We start from the raw sequence: 23,485 nt of genomic DNA on the forward strand, positions 1-23,485 counted from the left end.
CATAATATACTATTATAGTGTTGTACGTCTTGTATACATCTATGTAAATGTTAATATGTGTAATGTGTTTACATATAATGCATGTATATTTACTGTATTTACCGGCGGTGATTTCATTTAGTACACTGAGAATACGGTCTCCGCTATTCACTAATGACTGCGTATGTTTTTGGTTTTTTTGGTACACCAAAATATTGGCATTTTTCAATCATTATCTTAAAATCTAGTTAAACGAGGTTCGAGAAACGTTTGTAAAAAACACTTTTGAGTCATAGAGACTGTGTTTAATACAGGTAAACCACGTGTACATAAAATATATAAAAAATAAACTGTACTGTGACTTAGAGTTCCGTGATAACTGCTGCTGAAATTGTATAGTTAAAATTTTCTGCTGACGTGCATACTATTCTATTAAGTAAACAAAATTGAGAGTAATAAAATATCATAGTATTACTTATACATATATTTATATGTATCTAATAACATTTAATTGTTCCAAAATCAGTAAATTGCGGAACTTTGTTATAAAGTAGTAGAATTATCGTATAATATATATTAACTTTACATATTATATAATATATAAACTTAAAAATTTAGTTTAGACTATATAGGTATATATTTCAACTTCATTTACATAATAATATGTGAAGTTGACAATTGAATTGTTTTTTTTTTCAACTAAGCGTAGAAACAATCTTATTTAAACCAGTTTTATAGCTTTTTAAACGTTTTTGTGAAAAAGTGTTTACGTATGTGACTTATGTAGTTAGTGCAAAAACTAAAACGGTTAATATATGACTAAAATATTATTTTCTTTATAGATATATAGATAGGTATAGACTACACATGTAGGAAAACATTAATATTAGTATAAGTATATCTATTATAATATCATTTAATTATTTTATACTCTTTAGGTTTTACTATAATTTACTTTTGAAGTGCGTGTTTTTTTCTTATTTATCTTAAGTATGTATTATAATATAAAATATTATAATTTATCTTTCGTTGTTTTCGGTATCTATCGTTTATTGGCGATATTCCATTATAAATACCGTTCTCGATAAGTAATTATATGATTATAGTATCAATATAATGTGTAATACATATTACTCGTGTATCGAGGTTATCCGAACGCTGATGAACTCCAGCAACCGGCCATAACAATTTTTATCACCCGATGGATGACTCCGGTCTGACCCGCGCTACCGCGTTTTATAAGTACATAAGTATGCTTTCGGTCGTTATAGAAGTCATTCCGAAACGTTTATCTAATCGTTTTACGGTACTTCATTATGATTTAATATAATGTAATATATAAATATTTATTGTAATATATGTACGTAGGTATATTGTTTTTTCACACACCATAGTATGAGTGCTATTATTTTAGTTATAACTCGCGCGCTTTTAATAGGTACCTTATACTGTTACATTAAAATAATATTGGGAAAACACGCACACCCAAGACGTCGGAGAACGTTATTATAAGAAATTTTGATAACCTTTCCGGTTGTGATAATAATATGTACACTTGTATTATAATATCTTATTATATATTATTATTATGTTGTGGCAACTGTTAATATCAAAATAAATAATAATAATAAAACTAGTAGTCATAATTATAATAATAATAATGTAAAGAAAGAATAAAATATGTACCTACATAATATTATTTTATGTACTTTTACCTATATCGTTCTGAGAACAAAAAAAAAAACCAGCACATTTTCGTGTTTTGTAATCGGCGTTGGTGAATGTCTTATATAATTTTTAGATATTAAGATATTATATACCTATGAGTATATTTGAACAAGTCGATTTATAAACTAAGTGAATTGTATGATAATATTAGGTATATAGGTGGTAGGAGGAAATGCAATAATTATTATTTATGTATACATAATAGATACATAACTTGATTATGACTTATATAATACAATTCCCCTTCGTGTACTTACATACTTAAATCATTTCGTTAGCCTGTAGTTACTACACTATGTTTCTTCCGTGGTAGCTATTTTAGTTTAAAAAAATTTAATTGGTTTCGTTAGGGAGGTGACGGACAGCTTGTGGTGAGTATTATATTATAGTAAAATCATATAATTTGACGTCCTGGAATATATATGTGTACCTATATTATTATATAGTCATTACACATCAATCACACCCCTCTTGGTATAATCGACTGTCGACGCGTGTAAACGAGTGTGTATATACTTATAAAATAAGTATCTTACTACCGTTTAGTATACCAACTATCGACGAAGACTTTTCAATCAATAAAAGAATTGTAACAGTTGTAGATTTACTGCATGGAATAATGTAAAATAATGTTATAATATATGATTTTATAGTTAAAAATATATCTTTAAATCAATACACGTGTATTGTGAATTTGTATGAAAAATGTGAATTTCCGATTTTAATTTCGTTACATGTTATCAGTGGCGTCACGAACTTTTTGAACCATAAACTGAATTCACCCACCTATGAACTCATATTTTCAAAACAGTGTTTATATTCGAAAAACTAATACTAAATTCTTTTAAAATAACAAATTGATTTATAACTATGTTGATATTATCAAATCACAACACACGGGATTAACATAGTACTTAGTAAAATTAATTCATCCACCCACTTCAAAAAATTGATGTGATGACTGCCCTCAAAAAAATGTCTTCTTGACGCTACTGCATATTATAACAAGTTTATCATCATAGACATAGGTATATTAAATTTTTGAGCTACAGCGAAATATTGTTTATAAATAGTACTTAAAATTAAATATTCACGAAATTTACAAGCATAAAAAATTTCTTAAAACACGTCGATATAAACATATAGAACGGTGTATTTCTGCGTATATTTTAATATTTATGTGAGCGGCAGTAAGTAGAACGAGAATATTCAAATCTTCTAGTGTATTATTTATACATATAACTTTTGAAAAACTTCGAGCACAACCAAACCGCTCAAGTATAGAAATAATAAAAACCATTGGGACGTGAAGGACGTCGTTTGGATACGATATTCTGTTAACAAAAAAAAAAAAAAAAAAAAATTGTATATAATATAAATAAATCATCATGTCGTAAATATTTTAGTATCGAATCTAATGTTATATATTTCCAATTTCCGAATAGTTTAGCTGGATAAAATTGACGATAGTAAGAGGAACTTAGTAACCAGCAACATTTACGAAGCAATCATACACGTTTAAATTTAAAGATATTTGCTTTAATTTTGTAGTGAAATTAGATGTACCTACTTCTTATAAGTCCATATTGTATATCGACACTATACTTATCACCCCGAAAATCATCCGTCGAATTGCGTTCTCGATCATGACACTTTAATATAATTATTGTAAGACGTCACAAAAGTAATAAACGTGTCTTATACGACTTTTTATGTTTCAGACATGAACTCAAGTGATTCGTACAACATGGAAATGGCGTTCGGCCCAGGTGGCTTGTCATCTGGTGCGGGCGGTAACGGTGGTCCCGGGTCTGGTCACCAGCGGACGAAACGCATGCGCACGTCGTTCAAGCACCATCAACTGCGCACCATGAAGTCGTACTTCCATCATAACCACAACCCCGACGCCAAGGATCTCAAACAACTCTCGCAAAAGACCGGCCTTCCCAAACGGGTGTTACAGGTAAATTTCGTTTGTAACATTTCAATAGATGCTACATTTATATATTTAGATTTTGATCTTTAGTTTGACTATTGTAGTTTTTGTATTAACATTTTCCAAAATACAATTTTTTTTGATATAAGTTATAATTGTTTTAAGTATTATGTATAATTGGGATGATTTTAAAACGTCAATAGTTGATTTTCACGTGTTCTAAAAGAGTATTACTGCTACAATTACTACGCAAAACGAATATTTTTGTTTCGATTATCAGAATCAGATTAAAATGTTCTTGTTCTCGGACTTGCTGTTATGATGAATTACATTATTAGTGCGGTTGTATATTCTTATTTGCACGTGAATACGATATGATTGCCACCTTCGTTGCCGCCGCCGACCATAGTTTGTTCTGAAATAGCTCGGCTCTATAATAGGATTTGATCATTTCCGTTATAAGACGAAAATACCACTGCTGACACACGTGATTTTCGACGGGGGCAGGCAAATAATAACGATAAAAAAAAACTTATTAGGAAAGAGAAGAATATAAAAAAAAACGCGTCAAGATACAAGTGATTTATAATTTATTCATGTATATATTTCTTCTAAATGCATATAAATCGTCCTTGGGCAGTGTATACCACCACCGAATGAATAAAATACAAACAAAGTAGTAATAAAAAAATACACACAAACACATAAAACAAAATAGTAACGCTTCGGGCCCCTCTCTTTCCCTCCCTATTTACACGAGTTATTTATGCTCAAACGTCGTTTTCGCTTTCGGCGACCACCGTATTATAATATGCGTATTATGTTATGGTGTACCACTATAATATATTATATATACGCTGTACAGGCCGCCGCAGTATTGACGATTTATGGGATTCGCGTGTTTAAATCCATTTGCAATTGTAGCCATTTCATATATGTTATTCGTACCTATTACATACATAATACTTATGGTGTATATATACTTAACTGTATGCTAGATGACAAACCGTTTTTAAAAGAATCGCTTTTTGCGGTGAGTATTCGAATGATAACTACTCTAACGACGGGAACATAATATATTATATCTAATAAATGGTATATTTATTAATCTATAGGTATACATTTATACATTTTCGAAAAAATATTTAATTACCGTGAATATTTATTCTTATTATAGTTAGTTGACTTTCGTTTATACAGTAATAAATGTCTAATTTACTATACCTGTCTCATTTTCGGTAAAAAAAAAATCCAAAAAAGTCAATAGTAAAAAATCTTATCGTAGTTACTTTATCATACATATTACATATATACTAAATATATATGTATATAAATACACATTATGTACGTATGATATAAACACACGCCTAATATATACAACCGCCATTATAGAGTTAACACGTCATAAACCTTTATGTTTATTTCTCTTGTTTCCGACAGATCTTTATTTTACATCATTATAATATATGTATATATATAATAGAAATATGTATATAAGCATATAAGCAGTGTTACACTACTACCGGTTAAATATTTTAATATATACAGTATACACAATTGTTTTTTTCATTAAGAATTGAAGTCAGTGATGAAGATTATGTGATCTTCGTTTACATGTATATTTTTTATTGTGCATAAAAAGAAAATAATCTGTTACCTGCATAAAATTTGTATTTTTATGTTTTAAAAAATAATCATAATGATGAAATCCACCTCAACATAAATTTAAAATTAATTATGCATAGGAAAATAAGGGATATATTTACAATGTAGTTGTAGATATATTTTTTAGCACAATAAATCAAGCAGACATATTATATAATATTATAATAATTCGTACTCGGAATCCGACAAAACGTATCGTGGCCAAGTATTTCGATATATATAAAGTTGTATAATAAGTATATAATGCAATGCTTAATTTCAATAAATTTCCAAGCACCAACCAGATGAATATAATTATACATAATTTGACAAATAACGCGTTTGACATCAATAGAATTTACAGAGAGAATAATAATTGGTTCAGTCTCACGGGAGTTTTAATCGCCGACGACAGATTTACCGACGTATAAACTCGTCGGCGATTGCATTTCAAAGATCCAAAAACTTTTTGGCCGTATCTTAAACGAGCGCATCGCATCGTTTTTTTGCTGTTCGTAAATCAAAATGAATATAATTTTCCCACTAGACATATTATATATTATAGAGCACCTTTACGGTTGTAAACGTATATGTATCTGCAGCATATTTTTAACATATTATAATGTATGATCCTTGAAAAAATATCACCTTAGCCTGAGCTTGTTGTATCAACGTTTGCTTTACACAATTTCAATAATACATAATACGTAAAATTTTGTTTATCTCCGCAATCGTCGCAAAATCCAATATTTTGCGTTATGCTCGTGCAAATTTGCTTATAAGTACTCGTATCAATAATTGTACGCATCGAACGGAGCAGTGCATTCTATAAACATTTAGGTATATTATATAATAAACGTGTATTGTAAGACCGTTTTTTCGATTAATAATGTCATGTCTATAACAATAATAATATATTTATACCTACATATAAGTGCTGAAAGTTCAGTCTCGAAAAAAAAAATCATTGTTAATCATTTATCCAACAATATCGTAATGTTTTGACGGAGGCATGTGTCATTGACGAATAAAAAATAACCTTGCAAACGTGACTCTAATACACTGCTGCTGTTATAATATGTCCTTATAGTCGTTTTACTATCATGTGCAATGTATATATATTTAGCGGTCTGCGGTCGAATTACACGTTTACCGCGTATACGTCATAATGTTTTATATGTATGTATGTATAATGTAGTATATATACACTTTGGTAAGACCGTATAAAACGGTATATTTTTTTTCCCCGGGCCGACAAAGCGCTCTTTGCTTCTTCTTTGCCGCCCCGCTGCGGCCGCACGCTGCAGACGAATTCGCATCGTATCTGTATAATTTAATATATACACATACGTACATATATATATCGTGTACAAAACGGGAGAGAAAAATATGAAATAAAAAAAACTTTTCCTCGACGGATGATGCACACACACACACACACACACAATACATATATATAATGCGCGTAACTGGTTTGCCAATGTATAATATACGTTCCGTGTACATAGAAAATGGCAGGTGCTTCGCCGCATTTTCTTCAGCAGTTCTACCGTCGTGCTGTATATTGTACGTACAAACCCATCTCGTCCTCGGGGCGGTGGCAGTGGCGGGCGTAGGACGCGACTATGGCCGCGGACGAAGGAGCAGAGGTGTACGCACAAACGACACACGAGCATAAATACATATAAACATGTAAAAAAAAAAAAAAAATAATAAAAAAGAAGATACGAAATATCCATTTATCAATACGTTGTTTGAAAACAATGAACAATTCAGCGGCGGCCATCCTCCTCCCGTATATATATATATAATATACAAGCACCATGGTCCGCCGCCACTTTTCTCATAGAGCAGTATATTATATAGTGTGCGCGTGTGTGTGACTGAGAGAGAAAGAGTGTGTAAGAGAAAATGGGAGAGAGAAAGAGATAGAACGAGCGAAGAGACGACATATTAATAGTGCAAACCCGTTTGATGGCCGTTTAACATTCTGTTCTCGTATCTGCCTTTATGTGTGTTGATATTGTATATATATACGTTACTATGTGTGTATTTTGCTATTTTTTTCTCTCTATACCGTCCATGTATTCCGCATGCTGTTTTTCTCGGCCGGGAATCGTTTTTTATTTCGTTCTTTGCACACATCCCTTCTATTTATTATACGCTCGATGTCGTCTCTGTGCCGACTCGCAGCAATATGAGTTTTTTTCCTCTCGTTGGCGAAGACCATCACGGACGACGGCGGCATGTTTGCTGCTGCGCTGCGGTCGGCGGCGCTTTGATGATGGCCAACCGATTTCGCATGCTCTCGTAATTTGTCACAATTACCTGCCGGGGTTTGAGTTTTACACCGCGCGCAAATGGTAATGGCCGGCCGTCACCATTCCTAAAGGAGAACGAGCGTTTTTCGCTCTGTTTCTTTTCCTCCTCTCTCTCTTTCTCTCTATCTCTATCTCTTTTTATTTATCTGTATTTGAATTTTTACTGTTTTTCTCTTATGCCTTACCCCCACTACTGCATTCTGCAGTGCAGCGTAAATACATTTATACTGTTTGACTTGCGCTTTATGATAATATACACTTAATACGTTTATGATTAAAATTTATTATAAGAGTGTTGTTAAAGTACGATAATTCAAACCTCCATCTCTCCGTGCATCGATGATCCGAAATGATATTTTAATATTTTCGCTTTTAGTGGTCACAAATTTTTATTTTTTAACTGAAAATATTATTCAATGTAATATTGTATTAATATGCGTGATACCTCTAAAAAAAATAAAATTTTATCAATTTTTTGCTCACTTGTGATACGTTTATAATGTAGTACGACCTACACATGTCTAAAATGTAATGTTGGGTTAAATTTCTATAAGCTAATAGCACCTATCCAATTTGATCGATTAAACCGGTTATTCTTCTTGAAAATTAAATAAATTATCAATCGATTACGAATGTAAGTGTAATGTGTAAATTTGTAGAGGGGACGGGGTCAAGGTTTTATTATGAGTCATTATAATATATTTGGGACTTTGTTGTATTCAGTATAAAAACGATCGGCACGTTGTTTACACGCAGCTCAAAGTATAATAATTAAAAATAATTACAACATTGTTAAGTAATTAGTTTTGTAGGTATTTTATAAGTCTACCCTCGAGAAAAACACGCGGTGTAACAATTAGTGTATTACAGTAGCGACGATCTACCTACACGTCGTGGGAAATTTCTGACCATATAAATTGTCGCTTGCCGTTTATCAACAATGTTCTTCACAGCGTCTGTGCACGCATATAGTATTGGCGGCACACATACTATATTGTGTTGTAGACTCATATTATACAGAGTTACATAAAACGTCACAAAAAATGTACGTTATCGGGTGGTCACGAATTACTTTTGAATTGCGTTTCTTAATGAAGTTTATCGGTTGACCGAAAGACGATAAAGACGGCGGTCGTCAGCCGGTTAATGTAATATCGAAAATAATACAGCCACATTTCGCGAGATAACATTGGTTATCGGACCCCTTCTGGTATTCATCTAAAACCACGATCGCACGCCGTCCGTCGCGCGTCGAGTCTAAAATTTGAGATCTGTCCAACTTTGGAAATTTTCCGGTACCTAGATCGTATAGTTATATGTTCATATATGGTGACCGATACCACCGGTGCGATGGTCACTGAGACTACGATGAAAGGCACACGGCCGACGGTTACGTGGCTGCAACAGTGAGCTCGAGTATTTTATTAAATACCTACTCGAATATATACCGCGGTAGGTGCGCACCGTGGCGCGGGACACGCCGCTATCGCACACTATATACTACACACCGCTGCAGAGATGATATATAGACAGACGGTCGCCGCGTAGATGCCCGGGAGACGCGCTATTTCCGTCCGCGCTCGACCGCCGTCGGAGCCTGCACACAGGAGACGCTGCAAAGGGACCGCCGAGAGATATGATATCTGGCCCCAGCAATTAGGCGTGTCGCGTTAAAACGGTCGACGGAAAAACGCGCATGGCGGCGTAGCGTGCGTATAATATATTATTATTATCTCTCTCTCGCGCGCGCGCCCGCGACACCGCTGCTCTGCAACAGCCGAAAAGGGTCGCAGCGGCGTGTGTTCCGCGTGACTACCGCAACGGCGTGGCAGCCGCCGCCGCTGAAATAAAGCTCCGTTAATTAGCGCGTGTGCGATCGACGGCCGTGACGGTTTTTATCACGCCCTATCTGTGCTCTTGTGTAAATATGTTTTATAATAACAATAATAATAATAATAATAATAATGATAGCCGTGTACACGCCGCGAGCGGTCGGTTGCCCGCAACCGAAATAGATGATATACGGTGTAACCACCGCCGTGCGCCCAGAGGTAACACGTCACCAGTAGTACGGAGTTGATGATCATGTGTAGACTGCATATTATGTAGACTATAGAGGATATCTGTCTAATTTGATACTTACCGAAAATATGTTAGTCTAATACTAATAATATATCCGGATATATAATATTGTGTACCTAACACCAGCTCCAATGTACTACCAACTAGGTACTAGATTTAGCAGGGGTGTAAGAGGTATAATGCACCGGGGCTTTGATTTTGAGACTATTATAGGAGTTTAGGACCTTGTATAAATAATCTTATATTAGGTTGTATCTAACTTTGTAACGTGATGAATAATTAAGAATATTGATTTATGGTCGAAGAAAAATTATTTCAAGCACTTACCCAATAATAATAATTTTTTTTTTTTTAATTGCATACTATAATAATTGCACCCCAATTTGGCGAGGCCTTTAAGATCTGGCACTACACCAGCCTTTATAATGTGAATATTACATATTATTTCAGAAGTAATAATATTCACAATTTTCCTTTATCAATAAATTAATTTTTTAGCAGGTTAGGTTTCGATTCAAAACGATTCAAATTTATAAGTTATAGATTGATAAATTATCACTATATCATTTTTCTTTTAAGTGTCATTCTAAAATGTTTATAGAATCTATCGTTTATATTTCGTATTTGACTTTTACGTGCCACCATAAAGTTTCAATAGCTTTATTTTGGACTTTAAGTGTTCTGTGTTGGGATCTACACAATTACCTGCTTAGTTTACAGTAAGACGCATATAAATTGTGACTGTGTCATGTGTTATTATAGGTATTACACTCTCTCTCTTGTCAGTATAAATTGTATAACTTGGTTATCCTTCGCTCAGTATTATAGAGATAAGTGTTTTTCAATTTCGTTTTGCATAATAAAATAGTAAGTAATATTTTCCATTATAAATTGGAATATACTCGACAAAAAAATCTCAACTTACAATAAAAAACTTACATAAAAAGCACAGAATAAGTAAACTCAGCATGACTAATACTAACTATCTCATACGATACCAGCACATATTTTGTGTTTGCAGACAATAATACTTTACAGTTGGTTTTTCTGTATAGGTATTAAATAAAGGACAACAAATAAAGTATAACTTTTTGTGTAGATATACATTTTCGAGTATCATATTGACAAGTACCATGATGTTGCATATACTTAGTATATTTTCAGTCTTGCTTCGTCTACATTTCTCTCTGTTATTATAGCTATTATCCTTACTCTCGCAGAGGCTAAACACACTCGACTATTCATACCTACACTTTGTCAATGTCCGTGTTAATTTTTTTTTATTATCCGTTTGTTCCGTGTTGTTTAGAACGAGCATCGGATTTCCGTACGCTGTTACGAAACGATATCCCATGTGTTTGTTTTTTTCGTGTGACAGTAGATAGTTTTAAAAATATAATAACTGCTACAAGCCGACAACGAGACATACTAATTACACAGCGGAATTATGGTATATATATACACACACACATAAACTTTGTCAAGTTTTCTCATGTTTCGACTTTACGTCCGCCACTCTATTACGGCCATTTTCTTCTTTCCTTTCAATCGGTTTTCTGTCGCTATACGTATTATCCTCGTGGCCGTTTTACGGGTTTTTTCCTGCTTTCATTTCACTGTGTGTGGAATACTTGCTCCTCCCAGTGAGATTTGTTGGCTTCAATCCAAGCACTCGATAAGATTGATGGGACTGCCGTGTAACCGACCGCGATGAACGTCAATTAATCTACAAACCGCCACAGCCGCCTCTGAAACAAAGGCTTAGGTTGTTGTATATGAGCAAGTCTACTGCGTTCGTACGCCACGTTTATTTTAAAGTAGAACAGAGAAAAAAACTGAGCTACGAAAACAAATTGTCGTTTTTAACTGAAAACCGGCCGATGATTAATCGTCGACCCCGTGCACTTTTGACGGTTATCCGCTACAAACAGCAGTCTCGACTTTTGTAATATTACTACTACACACCCGAGGTGTATTTATTTTCGTATGCTTGAGCACTTGAAGCATAAAGTAATTAAAAAGCCGTCGATAATTTTGACACGGCTTAGTCGCGTCAATTGCCTAAGATGAAATGCATCCGGTGTCGTATATAGGAACCGTGTACCTTTCCGGTTTAATGTAATTTCTAGATATATATTTTGTAATTATTATTTATAAATATACACGTTATTTCGTGCGTACGCTTTTTGATGTTTATAAATACGTATAAGTATAACAACTCTCACGATATTGACGCGTTGATGAAATCATGGCAATTTTATTCACAAGGCCATTTGCACGCAGTATGCACATGTGTCACCACAAAACGAAACGATGAGTTGTGACGTATTTCTAACACATAACAATATTATATGACAAATACATAATCATTATTATTACGTGTTTGTCGAAATGGCATTGTACTATTTAGGCTTATTCCGTGTGAAATATGTTTTTATCACCATCAATTACGCGTTGTTGAATTTTAGTCACAGCAGTCAAACAAAACTTGTCGTTAAGGGGTTCAGAAAATAAATTGAATTAATTTTCTTACAAGTGGACAAAACTATCGTCGTTAAGTGCACGCGATCGCGTGACTCACAGTTTACATGTATTATTATTTTTATGGTCGGCGGGTTTAAGGGTTTTTGCAATCGCGTTTATAGTTTTCACCACCATGACGTATAATAATAATAACACGATATGCACGTGCATATCATGTACCGATTATGCCTGTGATTTACATTTGATGGTCTTGTTGCAGGTTTGGTTCCAAAACGCTCGAGCTAAGTACAGGCGGACGTCCACCAAACAAGACGGGGGTTTAGGATCGTTGGCGCCGCCGTCAATAAAACCAGACAAAAGCTGTTCGGAAAGCTCTACGGGCTCAACCGGCATCGAAGCGGTTATGTTCCACCAACAGCAACAGCAGCAACAACAACAGCAGCAACAACACCACGTTATGCAGATGAGCCCCAGGAGCTTTTTGAGCACATCGTCGCCGATGGAATGTGGGTCGTAGAAAAATTTCGTAAAGAATGTATAATATTATCGTCTAACGTTTCCTTTATCATAGTATATCATATTATTATACAGAAACATTATAGTACATTATGTGTAACTCATGTGTATATATAGGGGGGATAACGAATAAAGTAATATATTATAATTGTATAAACGTCTATGTTTATAAAAAATATGAGAACAGCTAAAAGCCAGTTTTGTATAAGTGCAATATTTTCAGAACATATATAAGTAACTTAAGTTGTTGTTTTTTTTTTTTTTTATAATTAAATATTTATATTGTTGAAAGTATAACGGTTTGAAAAAAAAAATAATGAGAGAAAAAAAATACTATTAGTCTTTAGAAACGATGTTTGAAAGTAGTAGGTATATATTTATAAATACATACTTAATAAGCGTAACTTGTATAAATCGATGTTGTCCTTACTTCCCTTGTGTCTATACATATACTTTGTAAAACATGTACATTTCTCTTAATAAAAAAACATTGTGGTAAAATTTTAATAATTTACAAAAATGTATTGTTATTTTTTCTTTGACGAAAATGTCTATTTTATCAAATAATCATCATTCATTATCGTCGTACACTTATTATACGAGTGTGATTTATGTTTTAGTTATAAATCATTGTAATTTGTACTCGTTGAAGTATTTTAATGAAGACCATGTAGACGTAAAGGTATGGACTTTACATAAAGTATTCGAACAAATAGCGGTGTATTATGCAAAGCGTCGTGATGAAATAGATAGATACATCATAGATTCTCTTAAATGTATAGCAAATGATTTTTGGACGCGGAAATAAATAAACGCAGAGTTCTATCACATCGTATCGCACAGACCAAGCCAATAGAAAAAAAAATGAACGTACCTATTTATGACGATAATTTTTTCATGGCGTATATTATAGCACCTATCGACTACTATACACATTGTAGTCGTCGTAAAAACGAGAAGAAATATCATCGTCGCTGGTGAAACAGAACCTCTGGGGGGAGGGGTGAAGAAGAAAATCTACTGGCGCACAAAGAACCGGAGAAAAACTTAATGCTTATAGTCATACTGTAGACGTGTACGCGTGCGCATAGCCTTAGTCGTCCATATATACTTATATATATATATAAATGTATGTAAGACGCAGGCTCACGTTTTTCACCCGTACAAACAACACACATACTGTGTATATACATTCTATGCAAATGTGGACCAACTGCAGAAACTGTCGGTCGGTGGCGCATTCACGACCTCCGACTTTATACCCGGGGCGGCGGCGGTAGGTACATCGGGATACATATTATACGACTACGATACGTACACCTTCAACAATGGGAAATTCCTATACACGCACGCGGTTATATGTGTGTATAAGTATTTTCTCCTTATACTTACACACACACACACACACACATATGACCGGAGAAAAAGATGAAAAAATAAAAAGAAGAGACCGGGTATACTATATATTATACATACATAGATATATATATATATCGCGTTTGTGACAACAACGAATGGCCGGCAGTCCCGTAGATGATATCCGCACACGATTATACATACAATACGCACGCCGCTGTATATTTATACACATATATGCGCGGCATTATAATATTCGTTATTGTTGTTTACGACGAGCAGAAGGGTCCCGGCGTGAGCGCGAGCGTTTGTGTGCGTGTGTCGCCATTGTTTTCTACTATTGTTATTATATAGGTACGCGCTTTATACGTGAACGTATATATATATATATATATAGGTAATATATGTATATATAGTTATGTTTATATATGTAAATACTATACAGCTGTTCCCTTTCCACCAGCCCGTCACGCCGCCTCCCGGTGACGTCCATACTATTTCGTCGTTATTATTATTATATTTTACTTTACCCCGCATAATATATACGTATATAGCTGTTTATCTGCCACAATAGTCTAGGTACAAGACTAACAGCGCCGCGCACGCACACACACATTTGCCGACACGATATGAATATAATATCGTCGTAGTGTGCGCAATTTTTTTTTTTTTTTTTATTCAAAATGACGCGCATACAATATATAATACATAATAGGAATAAAGGTATATATCATTATATTATAACGTGTAAGGTACCTGCATACGACATGGTCGTGAGAACAGACTATACGCGCGCGCGATAATATCGAGGGGCGCCGCCAGCCGAGATGGCCCCCGCCCGATTGGACGACGACGGGCGAACTACAGATATCTATATACCTACATACATATAATAATCTATGTTATTACTTATTACAATATTGTACGTGCATAACATTAAAGTGCGCACACTCGTGGTAGACGGCTGAATTTCCATCATGGTGGCGAAGCTACAGTAAAGGTGTACCTATACCTATACGATTTAATATTTTTTTATCGGACGTATAATAGAATTCTGAGAACCTACCACAGCAATACGGTATTATCTAATCACACGGTGCGTTCACTGTTGTATCCAGTCAGAAATTGAATACATTATTTTTATCACCGTGTAGCAAGTACTACCGCGGAGTCCAGAGATGCATCGAGACGAAATATTATTTTGTGACTAAATATTGTTAAATATTGGCCCGTGTCAAAAACAAATATAATTTAAGTGCTCAGTTTTTTTTTTTTCATAGAGGGTGGCGGATGTGCATTTTTGGATATTGCCAAACCGATACGTTAAAACAAAATATTTATATTAATTATATTCTTGAATTTACCTGCAGTAGATGTTGGTTAATTAACATAATGCATTATTAATCATATGTGTGGGAATTTTTGTATTATACATGTTATTACTTATTAGTAACATCTTGGTATAAATCATTTCGTCATGGTAGTAAATATGTTAATTAATAATAATTTTAAATGGTAAAAAAGTTTAAGAAAACAATTTATGGCAAACAAATTTGTTATTTACCTAAATCGGCGTACCTAAATGAAAAAAAAAAAAAATAATCGAAATTTATATTAATTCTCTACGCAATATTGTAACACTGCAATGTTCCCAGGTTTTACGAGGTATCTGGGCTTACAATATAACATTGAATACGTAGGTACACAAGAATGGCAGTTCTCCATCTTTTTATAGGTAGGTACTCGAGTACCACCTGTCCATTATTAAAATGTTTACGTACTTGATCTAATAACCTTCTTTTGTTATCAACAAATGTATGTCTACGTTATTTACATGTAAAAGATTATGAAGGAATTACCTAATTTGCAAAGAAATTTAACACATACTTTTACAGTATTTTAATAATGTCAGTACCTCAATTAGCTATTTAAAATTTAATGATGTTTTTTGTTATGTTATTCTAAGAACAGTTAGTTTGTTGTAAAAATGTTTATTTTTTTTTTTTTTACTTTGCAAACATTGGTATTATCTGAAACATATTTAAATTCTAAGTCGTTGCCAAAATGTTTGAAAATATTTTTATTTACATGATATATTATACTATCGTTTATACACGAGGCCCTGGGCGAGTGCTTCGTTGGCCCTGAGACAGCACTGTGTAATAGTAACACAAAATATGGTCGCACTTTAAAATGTTTCGATAGTCGTGGAATTAATGGCCTCCGTCGTGAACAAAACAAACCGCGAACCTGTATACTATTGCCGTATTACTATAGTAAGTAAAATAACATAGTTGCACTTGGAATTCTTTATTTTACTATATCACAATACACGCAAGAGTCGTATTGTATGTGACGATCACTGCACGTGCCATCTGCGCACGTGGCGTTTATCCGACGACATTGAACATAAATTAATTTTATATTACTTGCTCATACTACGGAAATTGCAACGGTCGCATAGGTATTCCTATGCAATTTTATCAATTCCGTAATTATTTATAGTCCAAATATATTTATTTACAATCATATATTAATAATTCGAGATTTTAGATTTTATAGATATACAGACAATGAAGTAGAAAATTGTTGGTTTTAGGAAGTTACCTATAAGTAAGTACCCCTTACATAGATGTATACATCGAGATTGTAAAAAATTTACCGTATTGATTTTTCTCCGAAACCACATTACCATAAATATTTATTTTTATTAAATTTTATTTGTTGTACGTTTTATCATATGTTATTTTAAGAAAAGTTCTTATACTTTAATAAGTTTTATACGACTGCGGTGGTGTAGCACTTCATTTTAATTAAATATTTTTTTTACTCCCATCGAAACTAATCGATTTATACAAACTCAGTGTGTAAAAAAATGTTCCAAAGAGTTACATGGCAGAAATATTTGTGCTCATCGTTTGCAAATATGGTTGCAATGTGGTATCCTATTTTTACTGCAGTGTAAGATAAACTGCGCAGTCTCGAACCATATAGATAAACTTTCGCATTGAATAAAAGAGTGACTGACATTTATGATAATTAGTTCAATTTATTGTTGAAAAAATACCATTTTCACGAGTGTGTGTATGGTATATAGTATTAAAGTAATAAATTAGGTATCATTTTGGTACAAAGACCGTGAATTTTATCATTAATCGGTCTGTTGTTAATTTTTTGGCTATTGCCAATGAAGAGCGGTAATGCATTATGTTAGGATCAGTTAATAAAAATCATATTAAATATGAATTGTTGAAAGTACCAATCTATATAATATATTAGTAAATATAATAACATGTATTCAGTTCAGTGACTAAATACGTTTTGTGAGTAACAGTTCAAAAAATTATTAAGCACCCTAAAAATAATTATAACCATAACAAATTATTACATTATTTTTGATAATATTTTACAATTTTTTTTTTTTTTTTGTTTAGCACAAAATATAACCTAACACCAAAATATATATTTCAGTTTTCAAGCAAAGCGATGAATTTATCGTCGACTTTTCAATTTTTTTTTTCTAACATTATCTTTAGAAACACTAAAAATACTCGAGTGTTCCTTTTAGTAAATGGTTTCTATTAGCGTATTAAATCTAATTGATCATGGGTTTTTTGATGTAATTTAAAGTTAAATAACCGTAGAGACTTGAACTTTATATCAAATATTTAAATAAGCATTTTCTAGGTATGAAATAATTTCCAAAATTGATTATACCATTATAATATGAATAATATCAATCGATGATGATACATACCTTCCAATTTTCAAGAATTACGATGTACAAAAGCCATAAGGTATACACAGTCACCTATTAATTATTCGTAGTTTCCTAGTAGGAATAAACTATTTATATTCCTTAACGTTATTTTTAATAAGCTCTTTTAATTTTATTATTTAGAAATAAATTACAATTGCTTATATTTATTACTTATTATGATATAGATAAATACAAAAACTAAATTAATTAAGACATATTAGAATAATTGTATAATGTGCTGTACCTATTAATAATTTTTTAACATGAAGTATTATTATACACATATAATTGCCAGTTCATTTAAAAGGCTTGCTGTCGATGAACATAATACATGAGTAGGTATTATGTTGGTACGGTGACATAGATGCAATTATACATCTAATATATTAGTATATTTGTATCAAATTGTATGTATTAAATTATAATGTAATATGCGTAAAAATAAGTTCATACATTACCTAATAGCTATAATACCTACGAGTAGTAATGTATTTAGGGAGTTAGAGGATATAAGATCTTATAGTGATATTTTTGTGTGACACTACTAATGTTTTTTAACACGTAGGTATATATTTATGCATCTACTTAGAATTTATCGATTTTCAGACCAACCAATTTAAGAATCCAATTTAAGTATTCTAAATGTATATACATATCAATGTATGATGTAAACTTTTTTTCTAGTTAAAATGTTTTTTAAACTTAATATTTTTTTCTACAGTATTTTTGTGAAAAGGGGGAGGGGAGGTTTGGAATACAATTTAGAAATTCAAATGGTTATCAATACTTTTTTTACAAATATAATGGAAAGATTTTGTTTAATAAATTTTAGTGATTGAACAACATAAATTAATGCAAAGCTCTAAGCTTAAAAACGATGTCAAAGTTTTAGTAATTATATTTTTATTGTGCACGTTGATGGGTAACGCCACCATGAGTATTGCTTATAACGATGTGTATTGAAAAACTATTTTTTTTTAACATTAAATCATTTTATACATTTTAATTTCTTTTGAAAATTGATATTGAAAGGGCTGTAACATAAATTTTGAATCACTTTATATATTATTAGTTTTACCTATTTATTTCATAATATTTATTATAAAATATGAAATATGATTGAGGATCATAATTCGTATATTCAAATGTTAAAAATAGCATTTATATCCAAGAAATAAAATATTCTTCACTGATAGTTCAAAACATTGTAATTTATAATATTGTTGTACACATGGATTTAGTCATGACTAGTGGAATGTATTATTTGGATAAATAGGTCACCAAAAATAGATTAAAATACTTAATATATTTTTCAATTGTCAATTTTATCTTTTTGATTAGATCTTGCCTTATTTACATTCATCTATGTATTATCCACTGTTATCTTCCTAGTAAAAACAGACATTTTTCAAACGCTATTATAACAACCGTTAATTGAAATTCATATTATATTTACCATATTTACTTATTATATAATAAGTGCAAAGTTTGAAAAGTTCTTTGAAAAATTGAAATCGTTCACATTCTTAAAAAAATGAATAAGTTTATCTAGTTGTTCATTATTTTAATAACTATTATTTTTACAAAGCTTTAAGTGAAACTTTGAAAGGTATTAAATATTAATCATTTAAGAAATAAACTTGTGTGCGTATAACATATATATTAAAATGAGATAATTTATTATAATTATATCATTTATAAAATAAATTTTTTCCCAATTTTGTCTAAAAATATTATAACTATATTGGGTAAATAAATTTATTAAAATCAATGCCAAATTTAAAATACAAAAATAAAATTTAAAATATATTTAAAAATATATCTGATAGGTGATATGAGATAATCAAGGCGGAAAGAATTCCGTTTAAAAAGTCCGCAGCTATTTCCTTTCATTACCAAAATAAGAACTTATTTATTAATTTGAATCGATAAATTAATAATTTTCTATTCATGAATATTATTCTGCTTATTTTTATTTATTGGTATAAATTAAATAACATTATTTTTGATAATTTAAGGTATAGGTAAACATTAATCATAAAATAAATTAAAATTAAAAACCATTGTGAATATGTATTAACAAATATTCATTTTTATAATAATTTAGAACTATAATAACTTAAAATTCAAGTATAGTTTATAAATTATTAGTAAAAAATATAACATTCATATTTTATTTATTATTTATATATTAATAAACTATTATAAACCTGAGTCTGTGTCAAATGTATATTTTCCGTTTTTTTTTTTTTTTTTTTTTGGTTAGTAATAAACTGCATAATTTTATTACTATTTTTGTTGTTTTTTGTATTACCAAATTAATATTATCAGTAAAATTACGTTCAGTGCATCGATATAATACACCGATGTAAATAGCGCAATAATATGATGTACGGCATAAATGATATGCGATTAAGGGGCCACGACATTATTGCTGAAATGTTTTGACGGACACCGTGGTGCTGTTATTATTATTCACCACTGTAATCCATAAAAATGTTTATCTTATGAAAAGAGCCAAAAAGTCCTTCATATTCGATTGAGTGAAAGGTATTGTACAAATAAAATAAGAACGAGAAATTTACTGTCACACAATTTAATTTGTTATCTAATCAATTATAAAAACAAAATCTACCAATTTTGTCAAAATTTAAACTTTGAATGCGTATATTTATAAAAAAAAGCGTCATTAGATAATCTCGTAGTTGAGTAGGTCTGAATAATAGATAAATTAAATTTGCATTCAATAATAAGTCATTACATATTAAAAGTTATTCCGTGGTAACAATCTGTAGTCGGTTTATATTATTAGATATTATATTATTGCTATTATAGTAATTTATTTAACTATTAGTTAAACACTTATACGGTTATACGGTATAAACGGATAATAGTTTAAAATGGAACTAAATAATTTAAAAATAACAATCCGTATTATAGTGAAATATAATAATATAATATGTAAATATTATAAGTCTTTATGAATTCATTAAATATATTGAACTAAAAAATAGCAATGACTCATATCATTGTTGCTTATTTAAATATTCAATATCGCCAAAATTTGAACTTAAAATTTCTATAGATAAAATTGTGGATCTTTTATTCGTGATAATATTTAAGGTTTAATAGAAATTACTAATAAGAAATATAATTTTACTAAATAATCATGCCTTAGCTACAAAACTTGAAAAATTATACATTTTTAACTATAAAATAATTTGCGAATTTTCGTCATAATTCTGACTTTAAACACTCATAAAAAATAATAATTGTGTCTCGAGAGGACGTTTTTTTAAAATATGCTCGTAAATGCGACGAACTCACGTTTATAAATACATTTTTCCAAACACTGAAGTACTATCATAAAAACCTGCTTCTATAGGGTAATTGTTTCATATTCCAATTGTCTATTACATATTATTTATATCATGTTATATTTTTATATTTATAAAAATAAAACTATTTCAATTTATTATGTAGCCATAGTTCCGTATAGGCCGTATGTTGTGTATAACAATGTGACTTACACCATATAATATAATATGATATATTTTATAACATTTATATTCGTCACTTGATACCGTTACGTTGAGCTAATGAAAATACTGAAAACTTAATCCAACTATAATGATGAGACTGGCTGATGCTACTGCATATATATATATATATGTATATGTATATATATATATATATATATATATATATTATATATTTAACGGAATTGATTACGTTTGCTTAACAACCTCCCGGGCACATGATGTATACATCATGTTATATATGTATGAGTGCGTATAATTCAACCTTAACGGTATGTAAGTTTGGTCTCGCGTGTTTGGAAACAGATTTCGAGTATACTTCAACTCTTCTCATCGTATATATAAATATATATATAACATTACATAATATTGTTTGTTCGACGGATTTCATGAAATAATCGACATTTCCACGTGACCGACTAGCTCAACGTTCCCCGCGAATAACGCGGCGGCGGGTATATTGTAAATGTTGATAATTGTATCAAGGTGTGTCGTAATTATTGTTGTGCGATAGGATGAGGGAGTGAATGTGGAGCTATCCTTTGAGTTGTAGATAACATTCCGTGCGGCTCTATAGATATTTTTCTATTACATACTTCTATAAGGACTAATTTATTCAACAAACGATGTCTTATCCTTACGATGATAATCCTTATTCCTTACAATTGATCGAGTACTAAAAATATAAATATTATAATATAAAATTATATAAATACATGAGATTATCATTTATCTCAAAAACTTCAAAATAAACAATAATACAATAATTAAATTACTTCTCAGTTGACTGGGAACTTTACCTATTTCACACTTAATAGCTGACAAAATTACAACAAAAAACATGAACAGTCGTTAGTTAAATAATAAAATATAATATATAATATCATATTTAAAATGATTAAGATTTTTTTTTTTGAATATTTATGTCACGCGTAATAATATATGATAAAACATTTTATAAACACTAATCATTAATAAAATTACTTTTTAATCAGCTATCTTAGTACAAAAAAAAAAAAAAATGCTTAAAAGCTACCAAATATTTTAATTCTATTACTTTAACATAATAGATATAATTTTTTTTCTGTTTAATTAGGATTCAATTTTTTCTATTAATGTTTACAGTTGTAGAACGTAACGTGTTGATATTTTATCCGTTTTCCGTTTTAAAGGATTAATAAAAAAAGTATACTATCTTTTCAACATAAACTGTCATAATAAACATAATAACAGATATTATATATATATTTCATGTAAATTCTACTCACGAATCACTAATACCGTATTACCTTGTAGGTACGTGCAACTCTAATACTGCACCGAAGTTAATACGGTTTTTTTTCAAATATGATGCTATTATACATAATATTATATGCATATTACGGTATTATGTTACTGGCAATGACATTAATTCCAGTATAATATTGTACACATGTATATTTGGTATAGTCGGTATACTGTATAGATATTATAGTACCTTTCAAATCTGTATAGAATGCGCTATACGTTTTTTACATAATATAATATACGAGTATATTATGCTTGTTAGATTTTAGACTTTACACTCAGACAACACTTTTATAGAGTGTCATCGTATACTGTTTGAAATAATATGTATTATATCATAATAAAATAACGACAGGTAAGTTATTTTAGTTAAATTTGTATTATTTAAACAAATATTAAACAATAATTTTCTTTAGTATTTGAAGTATTTTATAGTATTTAAATATAATATGCTGTGTAGGATACTTTTTTTTTTTTTATTAAATTTGTCCAAATCAGTAACATATTATTATGCAGACAATTGGGCTATTAATAAAATGCTTGATTTAAATTAAACCAATAATAGCAACAGAAAATAATTCAACACTGTTATAATTTTTTCATTAAGTTGTAAAAATGTAATTAAAACAGTTGAAACTATTAAATAATCTGTGACATTGATACAAATATGCACATAATTCTGTATAGGTACTATTACAATGTGTTGTTGTTAAATACTAAAAATAGATAATGTAGTTATTAGATGAAGTTCCTTTTTATACATAATACAGGATATACATAATATATCCTATTTCTGATTTAGTGTATTATTCGTAACTTTATTTAATACAAAAGGCTGATTATTAAACTTATA

General features: G+C 30.8%; 1 protein-coding gene across 2 annotated transcripts in view; it reads left to right on the plus strand.

The window, feature by feature from the left end:
- The window catches only part of LOC112598739 (protein apterous-like), a 54,999-nt gene extending 41,799 nt beyond the window's left edge, over positions 1-13,200 (plus strand). For both annotated transcript variants that reach the window (XM_025345322.1, XM_025345323.1), the window contains exons 5-6: positions 3,429-3,670; positions 12,434-13,200. In XM_025345322.1, the coding sequence (XP_025201107.1) occupies positions 3,429-3,670; positions 12,434-12,691 (500 nt within the window). In that variant the 3' untranslated portion in view covers positions 12,692-13,200. The remainder of the gene's footprint in view (positions 1-3,428; positions 3,671-12,433) is intronic.
- The last annotated feature ends 10,285 nt before the right edge of the window (positions 13,201-23,485 follow it).

Source organism: Melanaphis sacchari, unplaced genomic scaffold (assembly GCF_002803265.2).
Source record: "Melanaphis sacchari strain LSU unplaced genomic scaffold, SCAv2.0 Contig4_pilon_pilon, whole genome shotgun sequence".
In the NCBI taxonomy this organism is placed as follows: Eukaryota; Metazoa; Arthropoda; class Insecta; order Hemiptera; family Aphididae; genus Melanaphis; species Melanaphis sacchari.